General features: G+C 42.3%; 2 protein-coding genes across 10 annotated transcripts in view; one reads left to right on the plus strand and one right to left on the minus strand.

The window, feature by feature from the left end:
- The window catches only part of LOC129775257 (mucin-12), a 553,123-nt gene extending 539,447 nt beyond the window's left edge, over positions 1 to 13,676 (plus strand). For all 9 annotated transcript variants that reach the window (XM_055779765.1, XM_055779763.1, XM_055779759.1 and 6 more), the window contains one exon: positions 4,182 to 13,676. In XM_055779765.1, coding sequence (XP_055635740.1) covers positions 4,182 to 7,212 — 3,031 coding nt within the window. In that variant the 3' untranslated portion in view covers positions 7,213 to 13,676. The remainder of the gene's footprint in view (positions 1 to 4,181) is intronic.
- Positions 1 to 14,758, minus strand: part of LOC129775259 (MPN domain-containing protein CG4751) — a 71,603-nt gene that overhangs the window by 31,761 nt on the left and 25,084 nt on the right. The gene's annotated exons all lie outside the window — the stretch shown is intronic.

Raw genomic sequence — 14,758 nt, forward strand, 5'->3', positions numbered from 1 at the left:
CGAATACAATCAATAATAACGAGAGCAAAATTTAAATTTCCTGCAGGTGTAGTATGTTTTCAAAAAAAGACCAGGTGATTGGCTTCAATATGATATGTCGATCATCTGAATCGGTCTAGTAGTTCAAAAGTTATGAATTTTTGAAAAAAGTAATTTTTGGAAAAAAAAAAAGAGGAAAAAGTTGGTTTTCCGGACCACCCTAAAATGGAAATGGTAGGGTACCCAAAAAAATAAAAAAATATAGGTCTAATGTTTTGCGATATAGAACAAAATTACAACTTTTGACGAAAATCTGAGAACCACTATATCGGTTTGGCATGGAATGACTGTATATATAGATCAGGGTGGCAATGGATGTATGGAAAAAATTTCATCATCGTATTTCGAAAACCGATGATGTACATTTTGTTTATTGGTCCAAAAAAATTGACCTGTGCGAAATTTCGGCTCAATCGGACATGATTTAGGGGTGCCTCAAAGCACTCAAAGTTTTGATTTTTTGGCCACTCAGGCTAAGTTCCAAAAAGTCGATTTTCGTCCAAAAATTTCTTTTCGAGATAACACCAGAACTCGACGTTCCATGCATTTTTAAGTCATTTGGCATCGAAAAAAAATCAATTTTCCAAATTTCCTTTACTCACCCGTTGGAAGATTTTCGAGGATCAAAAAATCAAAACTTTGAGCGCTTTGAGGTACCCCCAATGAGGTACATATAGAGGTGGTGCAGTAGGCGAAGCGTATCTGTATTGGCAAGCAAAATATCGTGTCGTAATTATTTGCATTCAATATGGAATGTATATGGAAGAAACAAAACAATGTTGAAAGTACTCACGGTTGCATGATAATTTGAGCCAAAATTCTCATGAAATCATTCAACTGGTTGGTTATTAACAGATGACAATTATATCGTTGCTCATTTCGATTATTCATGTGGTTAAAAGGTCCAGAGAGCAGTCGTATGCTTAGTTCTCAGTAACATTTTCAATTATATTTGATTAATTGGCGATTATTATCTCACAACATACACACCGACACTGAGAGCCTTCGAAACATCAACTGCATAACGGTAAAATAATGAAACTTCGTTTGTTTCTATGAACGTGGGGGAGTGAAAATGGCACATAGAAATATCACTTTTATCCATCTTTTTCAACGTGATTTCACAAATATTCACTCCACGCTATCACATTAGCCTCATATTCAGCGTAGCTCTAGAAAAATGTACATTTTTAATTGATGAATTACTTCCTGAAAATAGCATTTTTACATGGATGCGGTGGGCAATCAAAGATAAACACAACGACTGACGTCACTATTTGCGAAATAGTTATGGCAGCGCATGCTATGTCGCTCGAAACTCGACCATCTTCATTACCTTTTTTCCAGGACATTGAGGTACTCCTAAATCATGTCCGATTGAGCTGAAACTTTTCAACATTTTTTGGGCCAATGAACAAAATGTACATGGTCGGTTTTTTTAAATTTGGCATGACCATTTTCGCTGCCACAACAAATATTCCATTCGGGGTGATTTCGACCAAGCTGCGTCATGTTGTAGTGTGTATCTCGTTCTACGCAGAGGATACTGCTCGTTTAAGCGCTTTAAATCACTCATACTGTTGGTGAGCTGCATCTACTATTCGTAGATCACTGCTCATAAATTCTTGACAGGGGTTAGATCTAGTGAAGAAGCTGACCAGTCCAAAATCTGAAGCCTCTATTCATGAAACCATGCCATGACCTACTGGATTTTACGAGTTGATGCCAAATTACTCAATTATCACATTGCTTTTTTATGTAAAAACAGCACTAAATTATTCTGAAGTACTTCCTTCCTCTTCTGACTGTTCATTCATGTTGATGGTAAGCTATCTGAACCAGGCATTTTTGAGAAAATTCTCTCCAAACCATAGAAATCCCATCTCTAAAACTGTGGGTCCAAGAACTCATGTGGACGCTAATCCCATGAGTTTTTACTGTTTCAGGAGAACTTCTCTGATAAAAAGAAATTCAACTTGAATAGAATTTCTTCATACTAGAAGGACTTACGGAACGTGCTATGTAATTTTTCAACTCGTAACTCGTTTCATCAACACGAATGCACAGTCAGAAGTGCAATGAAGTGCTTCAGAATCACTTAGTGCTGTTTTAGCATCAAAAACAATGTGATAATTGGGTAATTTGGTATCAAATCATAAAATCCAGAAGGTCAGGGCATGGTTTTATGAATAGGAGCTTCAGATTCTGGACTGGTCAGCTTGTTCACCAGATCAAAACCCTATCAAGAACTAATGAAGAGTGATCGTACGAATAGTAGATGCAGCTAACGAGCAGTATTAGTGATTTGAAGAGCTTAACCGAGCAGTATCCTCTGCGTAGAACGAAATACACACTACAACATGGAGCAGCTTGGTCGAAACCACCCTAAATGGGATATTTGTACAGATTGAGAACTAAAGATGACCTACGAATTAGAAACTTATTGTAATTCATGTGGAATTGACGTTAATTTTGTATAAGAGTAAGAGTTTTTCCATCTGGTTCTATAGTTATGAAACACTGGAATTTTAGTTTTTTGACTGTTTCGCGCCTGAACACAACATTAAAGTTCAAATGGCCAGGCTTATAAATGAAGATGGTTATTACATCCTACACCATATACTTCAAATCAACCGACTTCTTACATATCTCCGGAAACTCAGAAAAAAAATGAGTGGTTCTATAGTTGTGAAACGCAGTGTATACCCAATGTCTTTACACCCACGATGTTTCATTACAATCTGTTGTTACTGCCAATGGCCCGTCGAGTTGGCATGAAATTCGTCTAAAACATTGCGGAAGACACCAAGCCAATTGGACCAACCGTTTCTGAGTAATTTTTTGACGTAGAACTATGTCTTTCATTTCTATACCGGGGTGTAAAATCAAAGTTTCGAAAACGAAAGCGTTACGCCGGAGACCGAGATTTTGAGCGTTAATAGCTCCTAAACAGCTGAACGAAATGGTATGATTGACACTTCATTCGAAAGATAAAATGTCTACGCGTTATATACTTGTTATTTTTTGATCCAAAAACTTGTTTCAATAGTCTTAAAATTGCTTTCAAAACAGGCTATTGAAATCACCAATCGGTATATAAGCGAGCGCCGCTCGGAAATCCACTCAGTTCTAATTGAACAGCGATTGGAGCATGTTGTCGCTGTTGTGGTGAAGCTCTTCATTTATCATGAAAGCGCGGATGAACGGTGTCACCAAGAGCCTGTTTGTGCACCTTAGGCCAGAAGGGAATCCATCAGGAGGAGAGTGATGCCACAAACGGTTCCCCGGGAAGACATCGCTACACACACATACACGCGCGGAATTCTTTCCGTTTGGATGCCATTCAGCATCGAGAAAGTTCCGGAAAGATCTAATCATTTCTGGAAAATAATCTGCCAGTTCCTCTGGGAATTTGAAAATACATTCATGTGAAAGAGTTTATTTGAATGTTTTCTATTCATGTAACACTGTGACCAAATATTTCAATCAAGTACTATTAACACGTGGTTATCGAGTTAGTATTAACCACTGGTGGGCTTCCAGTATCGAGGAAAATGTGGAAATATCTAATCGATACTGAAAATAATCTGCCAGTACCTCTGGGAATTTAAAAATACATTCAAGCGAAAGAGTTTATTTTAATGTTTTCTATCCATAAAATATACATATAATACATTTGGGTTTGTAATTTGTCAATCAAGTACAGTTAGCAGGTTAGCTTCTGAAGATTATTCTTCAGAACAAGGTTTTTCGTATCCTATATTGGATGCATAAAACCTTGTGCCTCCAACGTAACGCTCTCGTTTTCGAAGTCTCCCAAATATTCATTTATTCATTCATTCAGAATGGATTTAGATTCAACTTCAAACAAATGATCTCTAAATCAACGATAGTCCTACGTCACCCTTGCGGTTATACCATAGATATAACCCACTTCTTGTTTTTTTTAAAAAACTTTAGTAAATCAAATCTAGAGTCAAAATGCAAAATCGATGATTCTGATTGCCCTTTTTGGTCATAAAGAGCCAGATCAAAAAATATATAAAGAAAATTTATGAAAACAAATCGTCATTTTTTCAATCTTTCCGTCTCAATCAAAATCTTTCGTTTCAATCTAAATCGTCTTTTTTCTTTGCTTGCAGTTTATACACGGCTAGCTCGAGTGCACATTCGCGTGCTTCCAGCCTGGCGGAAGACACCGTCGACGGTTACGTTCCTATGGCGGCGCCATCCCACACGGAGGAGTATGTGGACATGGAGCCATCCAACACTAGCAACAATCGCACCACGGGACCAACGGCGGTACCGAGTGGAGGTGCAGGTGGTCCAGGCGGAGGCGCTAACAGCAACATAAGTTCGGCCGCTTCCAGTTGCAGTATAATCTCGGGAACGCCTTCCACTGATATGCGCTTCTCAGAGTATCACTTGGAGAAAGTTGTGGCGAGATTCACTCCGAGCGAGGACGACGAAATGGATCGGCCTCTGCGGACATACTCGGTCGGTAGCCGGTTGGAGCATAATAAGCGCAAGCTACGTGTCGATATGCTCAGCTCGGAGGGGGCTTCCAACTCGCGGGTGCGTGCTTTCTCGGTTGGATCACGTGCCAAGGTACCTCGATCGGATCTGTACAAAGGAAGCGGCGGGGCTCCCATAACGGCACCGTTGCTATCAGCCGGTAGCTCCGGCAGTATACAGGAAAGTACCAGCAACAGTGGTAGCATTACGAACACTGCGATCGGAGTGAACGTGGCATCTTCCACTGCGAGCGCTTGCAGTGGAAGCTCCTGTAAGGTTGGCAAAAAGTCTTCAAGTGCACCAGTGCTGCCAATCAAATCACATGGATCATTCGATCCGATGGATGACCTAATGGAGATTGATTTCGGAACACAATTCCAAGGCGAGCAGGAGGTGAGCAGTAGTACTCCGCAGAAATCTCTCGGCATGAACGACTATATGGAGATGACTGCCAGCGGCGGTTGTGGTGGTGATGGTGACAGCCGAAACAGTGGCTATGTTGAAATGAAACCTGGCCATATTACCTATTCGACGAACACCAGTCTCCACGAGGAAAGCGATTACCTCGATATGAGACCGGGAACGAGACTCGAAACAAATCTGTCGACGAAAAGCACAAGCTCTCCAATTCAAATTACGTCGCCGAAAAAATTCAACAACGGTAGTAATAGTGGCGGCAACAGTAACAATAGCTACCCCCAGTTGTCCCCTCGCAGCATTACCGGAGGGACAATGGCTTCGTCTTCCTCATCACAACTCCACAAGACAAAAGTATGCTCTGAAGATTACCTGAATGTAAGTCCACTGATGGTAGCTAGTGCAGGGGGTGACAGCGGCAACGAGGACAAAATGATGCACGAAGAGGACGAAATAGTTGCACCCAGCAGTGCTCCCGAGGGTTACATGGAGATGTCCTGGAAGCAAACCAAGTCTAGTCACAAGCCCGAAGGTTCTATGCAAGCATCCGACGAGTACATCAATATGGACTTTTCGCGCAAAGAAGGCAGCAGAATTTCAGCGGGAATCGAACCGCGACAAAGTTCACAACCTATCGCAATTCAAACGGGAGGCAATAATCGGGCTTTGTCAGGAGACCTAATGGATCCGAAAATGGGCGGCGCCCTGTCGAATATTCCAAATTATCTTCCCCTCAATCCAGCGGTTCAACAACGACACCCGGCTGCAGCACAGATTGGTTACAATCTCGAGCAGAACACTGTGAGGACGCGGTGTGATTCACGAGACAGTGGCATCGTTACACCGTCAGGCAGTCAAGCGACAATATTCCCATTTAGTCCGGGCAGCCCAATCAAATCCTTCCCTATGACGACCGAATCAAGTTCCGAGGAGCGTAAATGTTACGTAGACGGAACGACGGGTACGTTGCGTATCAGTGAAATGGACGAAGAGAACAGCGAAGAGTCGAGTGAATTCCAGGACATGAATCAAGAGCAACACTCCAAAGACCCGGAAAACACAAAATTGGAAGATTTAAGTCACAACTACGCGGAGTTGAGTTTAGGTCAACAACAACAGCAGCAGCAGCAACAACAAAAAGCTGAGAACAGCCATCCAAGTTGCTTCGACAATACCAAACGTGCGAATCTGAGTTTGATACTGACACCATCCACTAACACCAGAACAACACCGACGGTTACGGCTATGAAGTCTATCATAGAGTATCCAGATTACGTCAACTGTAGCCCAGCAACTACTCCAGTTGCACAGAAGCCTTCAACCCCAACGGCAGTGGTGGCAGCATCCGCAGTATTTGATCAAGCTGGAGACTACGCAATCATGAACCCCGCTAGCCTGAGGAAGTTATCCAGCACTTCCCAGTCGGAACTACCAACCTCCGACGCTGGATTGCCTCCATTGACGCGAAAATCCAACCTCATCGGCTTCAAGCCGATAACCTCAAGTCAGGACGAAGCGCTGCTGAAAAAATCCAGCGCAGCCTCTCCGAAGCCCACTTTCAGCCGACAGTACTCAGAGCGACGCACCGGAATGTCCAGCTCTGACACGTCCGGTTATGAGATCCTCCAGCGCACGTCCCACTCACGACCGAACAGCGTCAACAGCGAGAAGATCGGCGGTAAATGTTTACCCTCGGTCAGTTCGACCACTCGGCCAAACTCGGCCAACAGCGACCGGCTTCCCATCATATCAGCTACCTCATCATCCGCTTCATCGGCCTCAACGCTATGCGAAAGCAAGAACCAGAGCCCAACAGCCTCAAGCACCATGATTGCGATGGCGGCAGGCGCAGCAAATCGCCTCGAATCCGCAGCCTCGCTTACCAACCCATCCGTCATCTCACGGCCCCCCTCGGTCAGCTCGGAACGTGAACTACACTACGCAAGTCTCGATCTTCCACCATGTGGCACAGCTTCCACTGCAGCAACAGGAACAACCTCATCCAACCGCATGGATATCGATTCGGACAGTAGCGCTCCACCATCCGCATCCGCCACGAGCCGCATTGGAGAGCCAGACTCCCTGAATTCCACCCCCAGTCCGAACTCCGGGTGCACCTCGCAACAACAGACTGGATCTGCCTTCACGTATGCTCAAATCGATTTTGTCCGCTTAGTTGCCCAGTCGGGTGGCAATCAAGCGCCCAAACAGACCCCAACCAAAAGTGACCAACAACCGTAAGACGAAGAAGAGGAAGAAAACAAAAAAAAACACAAGAAAACGAAGAGCACACATGCGCCCAGACACACTGATACTGCCAACCCGAAACAACAGAAGATCCCCTCCTTCGTTCGTAAGTATAGCAGTTAAGTCCTTCTCTACACCCCCTGCGAAATCGCGAAACGGACAGTTCGTGGAAGAAAAAGTGTAAATATACATTACGTGAGCTTCCTCCACCCCGCTCCCATCCTCTGTATAACGCCTCAAACCCAACAACCCGTGTGGGATGAGTTCGACCATCCGCACGAGTGAAAAAAAAATTATGGGAGGGATAGAGGATATCCACCCGTGTTTTGATCGGGATCGGCGGCTAGTAGAGTGCGGCTAGAGTGCAGTGTTCGCAAGTTCTGTTCGTTTTGTTTCGAGTTAGTGGCCTGAAGCGCATACGTAATTGAAAGCAAAATATTCCAAAAAAAAAAGAAGAAAAAAAAACAACAAAAAACATCCCCAATGCAAACAAACAAGAGATATGAGATGAAAATTGAAATGCCAAAATAAGCTTTACACGATTATATTATGTTTTTTGTTTTGTTTTTGTTTGTTCACACTCATCAGGAAATAAGAGAGAATTACACGACTAGAGATGAGCGAGAGAAAGAACGAGAGAGAGAAAGAGAAAGAGCGAGAAAAAGAAAGGGAAAATACACACATACACAGAAAATTGCCTAGAGAGTAAGTAAATTAATTGAGGATAAGCGTAAGGTTAGGCTAATGTAGAGTGAAAGAAAACTTTATTTTTTATCGAAAAAATCAACTTTTTAGCACATAAGAGCATAGAGTTAGGTGAAAAAGTATAACTTATACATATTTAAGTTGAAGAAGCAAAAAGGTGGAAAAATATAGAAAAATATCTATACACTAATTTAAGACAAAAAAAACGTAGCGAGATAAGGTTGCGACCTTTAAACTATTCATATTCATATATACAGAAGTGGAAGATACACATAAACCATACCTACACAAAAAAAACACACACACAGCTGAATCAGAGAGACAGAGTGAATAACGTTTTTTTTTCTTGCAAAGTAGTTAAAACAAGAACAAAGGAATCAACTCTAGGGATACGTTTAAGTATAGAACCGGAATGATCCTGTGCGCAGATCGCAAATACCCCTCGCGTAAGAAGAAGAAAAAACAAATACTGTATTTTGTGTACGTTTATTACTGTGGCAGATGGAGAGCAGGTATATATAGTTAAAATATACATGTTTTAGTTACAAAATTTACTTAGTTCCGTAAGAAGAAAGTAGGATGGATAAACACACGAGCAGTGACAGAATTTTTGTCTGTGTAAACACAATCAAATTACCACAGTTGTTGTTGAGGGAACGCTTAACACAGAGGAGCACTGCGTGCGCTAGTTTGTAAGGCTAAAAACGGCTTCATGGCTCGCACGGAAGGAGGTGAACAAACGTTGTTTTCTTCGGTACCCACATTCTCGGTGGCGAAACGACCTTCGCTGCTCCATTAAATATGTTTAGCACAAAGTTTGAACTATTCAACAGAGATAAAAAAATACCCCGATTGAGCTTTGCCTATGTCTGATTCGCGTTTATTTCAATACTTTCTGTTGTGAGGCGTAGTTTGCGTAACCTACGTGAAAACAAAAATGCATGCATTTGCGCTGCTTGCAATTAGTTAATGTTTAATAGTTTCATTTTTCTTTTTATTCGCGTTGTATTCTTTTTTGTTGGCTCAACTTGATTACCTTATTTACTGACTTTTGTTTGGAATGTTAACTGAATTGGGTTGATGATCGATCTAGACATCTGAACCCGAAGCTGTATTATACCTTACCACGACTGTCACTCTTACGATCGAGAAAATGTTTTAAAAACAGGTGCTACAAACCGCGAATCGGGGCGACCCTTGCGGATATTTTTTCAGATTGGGATTTAAAGCTAGCTATCGATTCTGTCACGGAGAATGTCTCAAGTTATGGCTATATTGTAAAGGGTGTCCCACATCAAATTGCATCACGGAAAAAACGCTGTAGGAAATTACCTAGTTGACCGATCCTTGTCAAACTTTCAGACAATAAAATATAACCCATCAGTAAGCTTTTGGCACGTTTATTCCATTCAACTTCAATACCATAACCGTATGATTGCACCTTACGCTCAACTCCATTCATAAGGTTCTGTACAACATCTGGCTGCAGCTTCTTCTGTATGGAAACCCACTCTTTCTTCATGTCTTCCTCAGATTTGACCTCCTTGGGATGCTTCCGTAGTGCCTGCATCATAATAGCCCTGTATTTTTGATGGACTGGGGAGAGGGGAGGGGCCCGGGGGGATTTCATGTCCTGAGTTACAAAAGTGACCCCGTTGATTTCGTGCCACTCCAGGACACCCTTTGAATAGTGGCACGAAGCTAGTTCCGACCAGAAGATTGTAGGGCCCTCGTGTTGCTTCAACAGAGGAAGCAGACGCATCTGTAGACTCTCGTTGAGGTAGATCAGCCCGTTTACGGTCCCGGTACTCACGAACGGCGCATTCCGTTTGCCACGTTTGCCAAATCGCTTACCAAATCATGACAAACAAATGACAAACTTGTACTGGGAGGTAAAGAACAGTAGCCCCGGAAGCAGACGGAAGTTCGTCTTGACTTCCATGATGAGACAATGAGGCTTCGTCAGCATCTGGGTGTACAGTTTCCGGGCCCGTGATTTTCTCACCACATTTTGCCGTTCGTCGCGATTTGGTGCCTTCTGCACTTTGTACGTATGCAATTCCTCCCGGTCATTGGCTCACTGAACGAAGGACTTGAACAGAATCAAATTTTTGGCCACATCCCTGACCGAAGCATTGGGATTCCGCTTAAAAGCTTTCATGACACGCTTGTGATCCTGATCACAGACCGTATTCCTCCCTCTGTTCGATGCTCAGGGTTTCGTAGTAACTTTTAATCACACGACTCACCGTTGGCTGCACGATTCCGAGTTTTTTCCGATATCCCGATGAGAGAATGAAGATTTTCCAGGTTCTAGCGCAAAATCAATTCGCGACGCCATTTTTCACAATTGTCGAAAAACTGACAGCGATTAAAATACAGTGTAAACAATGAACTCTAAACTTATTCTAGCCAAATTTTTACGAGAAAATACCTCATGGGGAATTTTTTAACCGTGATGCAATTTGATGAGGAACACCCATCACCTTGACTATATTAATCCAAATTCCCAAATTCCAAAGCAATCTGTTAACATGTGGGGAAATCAGGGTAAAACAAACACCCTAAGGTTTTCCACATATTTTCAAGAACTCATACGTATCTTTGACTTCAAATCAACAGAACCTCTCTTAAACTTTTCATGCAGAACGTGTTGATATTTATCGAATAGAACTCAAATTTTGATACAATACAAAAAGTTGTGTTTTTAGGGAAACAAAGGGTAAAACCGATACCCTGATAGAACACTAATGAAAACTTGTAACGATAATTTCAAGGCACTGAGATGATATCCATATACTATGTGGACACTTCAATAGGAGAGAGGAGGAATAGTGGCGAATGATACGTAATTGGTTTGCACATATTAGATTGGGGAAAAAGAAATCCATTATTTTCTCGGTAAATGATTATTTGTCGATATATCGAAAACCATTGATCAATCAATTTCAAGTTTATGCTCGTTGTCAAGATGACATTTACTGAGGAAAATTCTTTTACTGTTTTTTGCGTGTTCCATTCAGTTGTGAATTACAGGATGTTAACAATGGAAGCCGACAAAGAGAAAATTCGGTACATTTTACTGTGTTTCTTTGATAAAGTTATGAGTTGCTCCCGTATGATCAAACACTAAATTCAGATCTCTACTGTCAACAGCAACAATGTTTTTTATTATTGTAGAATCATAATTGATTGATGATTCATTCTTGGTATTGTCTCAGTGGTATCGCACCTCTAGACATCGTTTGTACAACGTAAACCAACCAGCGTCACACACGCGTTCAGCATAGCATTCATACCGAGAAAAAAATACTTCATTTTGCCCTAATCTCAAAAGAATACTGTTGATATTACTATTGCTCGAAAAAAGTTGTATTACTTTCTCATGCTCGAGATAAGTGCAACTGTTATCTTTAGTGTAAAAAGTTTTGCTACTGGCAAACGACATCCAATCACATGGAAAATTCTAGAACGATATTTACTTTCTTGGTGACGAAACAAATTCTGTCTGTTAATCTCAATAACCTCGAAAAGAGTTACATTGCTTCATTATGATCAAGACAAGCGCAAACGCAATCCTTGTTGAAGGCAGTTTTGCGATTGGCACAAACCCAAAAACGAACCCAAATAACTCACAACGTTCAAACACAACATTCACTATGTTGTAGCTTGATGTTCTTCAAATAATTATGTGCCGACGAATCCCTCATGATGACGGAAAACATGCGGTGTGAACTGTTAACATTAATTCATACCCTAGCGCAAATATTCCTCTTTCATTATCCATCATAGCATCAAAATATTAGGTGATTGTCGCATCACGACAGGGCCAAGGCACACGGGAGCAGATACAAATGGGGTTTCAGCGTAGCGAAGATGTGATATTTGTACATACGGATTATGAAGCTCGCACGTGCGTACGCAAAGCCATATACGATGGCATGAAGCAACTAAATATACACACACTGATCTCCGCTTTGCACTCTCCTCTACAGAAGCCCTTTCTGGTATCGATTAGCTCAGCTTTCATCCTTGGTGGAGATAGTTTTGCTACCGTCATCCGAAACCAAATCACACAAAAAAATCCTGAACAATTATTCTCTTGGTGAGCCGATGATAGCCTAGTTTGATTATGCTCCACACAATTGTGTAGTTCAGAACCTCAATGGAATGGCGTCAGTTTGATGTAATGATTGCACTGCCAGAGACATCAGCGATTAAGTAATTTTGTCGCGTCCACAGCTCAATCCGAAATGAAGACATGTGATGACGCAAAACAACGATAAACAACCGATGTTCAATGCTTCATATCTAGAACGATACTGAAAGTTTACCTCAACGAAATCCAATATTTATGCTCTAGGCAAATATTCCCCTTCGTTCTTAATCTTCTTCTTTTTTTGTTCATGAAGATTGTAAAACATTCCCCTTCGATGTTCGCCGATAAGTTGCTCGTTATTGACGACACCGGTAGGGAAGCTCCCAAATGAAGTCCCCCTTTCCCCAAACGTAACGATTTGGCACCCTCTGTACCATGGTTTTTGCGGAACTGTTACCAGAAATTCTAACAATATGTCTGACCCATCGCACACTCCAGGCTTGACGATATTCTAGAAACGATGCGATGCGGTAGCCATGCGCCAATTCGTTGGTCATTCTCTTACTCCATGCTCTGTATTGGGTCGTGAGACATTGTGAACATTTGATTTCCAGGAACGACTCCTCGAACATCGTCCACGCATTACGCTCTTTTTTATATATAATGATACTACATCCCATTGAGGGATTAGATCTTCTTCACAATTTTTCGCCAATAAACCCGGTCCATGGCTGCAGTTCTCCAACTCCCGACCGCATCGATTCTTGACAAGTCCTGCTCCTCCTGGTCCAACCACCTCGCTCGCTGGGCTCCTTTCCTTCTTGTTCCTACCGGATTCGATGCGACCACCATCTTTGCAGGGCTGCTGTCCGGCAATCTTGCAACATGCCCTGCCCATCGCACTCGTCCAGCCTTGGCGACTTTCTGGATGCTGGGTTTGCCGTAAAGTTACGCCAGTTCGTGGATCATTCTCCTTCTATATAGTCCGTTTTCCTGTATACCACCGTATATTGTTCTGAGCACTCGGCGTTCGAAAACACAAAGTGCTTGTAAGTCCTCTTTTTTGTCAGCTTTCGGGGAAAGCCGTGTTCGTCCATGATTCTCCATAGCTGTCGTCGGTTGATTTTATCATATGCAAATGCTTCAATTCAACGAAGATAGAGACTTGATACTCGTGGTACTTTTGGAAGATCTACCGCAGTGTAAAAATCTGTTCCGTCGTCGAGCAACCGGGCATGAGTCCAGCCTGATAACCTTCCACTTACTATTGGCAATAGACGGCGAAAGAGGATCTGAGACAGAATTTTGTAGGCACCATTGTACCATTGTACCTTGTACCTCGTTTCGACAAAATTCGAAATCAAGTCGAATTGGTTCCAGTATTATGTATTTTTTTCAAGTTAATATTTTCAGTGTACTAGATTTAGAGCAAAATTTGTCTCGTAGAGAAATGTAAAATTTTTGGGTTCGTAAACAAAGCTAAGTCAAAGTGGTCGAAACGAACAAAAATTACTCGTTTCGAAATGCGCAATGTCACCCCAGCTTGTCATCTTTTTTATAGATAGGACAGATTACCCCGTTCTTCCACTCCTCCGGAAGCTATTCTGTGACCTAGATCCTGACTATCAATCGGTGCATATACTCTACAAATTTTCCCGAACCTCCCTTACAGAGCTCCGCTACGAGGCCATCCTTACCAGCTGCTTTGTGGTTCTTTAGCTGATTAATGGCCTTCTTAACTTCACCCATCGTCGGGGGTAGTACGTCGTCGTTGTTCACTGTTCACTGTTGTTCAAATAGGCCTCCAATCCATGTTCTTCTTTAGTGTTTGTTCAATCTCAGACACATCTCTAAACTCAATCAGCCCTGCTTCGTGTTTCAATCGGGTATACATGTCCACTACCGTCGCAAATATTCTTCCAATCATGTACACGGCGAGGCAGTCAAACTGACTGGACATGTTGAAACTCGGACCCCGCATAGCACCTTCCAGTGTCACTTTGATAAGCAGACGAAAGAAAAAAAAAGTCCATCACCATATCGAAGTTCCCTGTAAGTCTCGATCCGCACACTATCCATCACACATACGTCGTTTTTTTTTAAGTTCATCAGCGAAAACTGTGCTCGCCCTTCATTCTCCATAGCTGTCGTCGGTCGATAGTATCATATGCGACTTTTTAGTCAACGAAGATGACGTTTAGCGCTTTGGGAATTTTTTTGATGAAAAAGTTTGGGTTAAGTAACCTTTAATCACACGACTCACCATTGACTAGAGTAAGCTTTTGGCATATTTATTTCATTCAACTTCAATACTATAACCGTATGCTCCCACCTTACATTTAAATCCACTCGTAAGGTTCTGTATCACATCTGGCTGAAGTTGCTTCTGCACGAAAACCCACTTTTTCTATATGACTTCCTCAGATTTGATCTCCTTGGGATGCTTCCGTAGCTTCCGTATTTTTCGATGAGCCATAGTTCCGGTGCGTTGGGGGGTTCATGTGTTTGGGTACGAACGCGACCAGGTTGACTTCGTACCACTCCAGGACCTCCTTTGAATAGTGTTTCGAAGTTAGATCCTACCAGAAGATCGTAGGACCCTCGTGTTTCTTCAACGGAGGGAGCAGACGCATCTGTAGATTCTCCTTGAGGTAGATCTGCCCGTTTACAATCCCGGTAGGAAGTTGCCGATAGTTCGCCTTGATGAAGTCTCATCATCCATGATGAGAAAACGAG

The sequence above is a fragment of the Toxorhynchites rutilus genome, chromosome 3 (assembly GCF_029784135.1).
Source record: "Toxorhynchites rutilus septentrionalis strain SRP chromosome 3, ASM2978413v1, whole genome shotgun sequence".
In the NCBI taxonomy this organism is placed as follows: domain Eukaryota; kingdom Metazoa; phylum Arthropoda; class Insecta; order Diptera; family Culicidae; genus Toxorhynchites; species Toxorhynchites rutilus.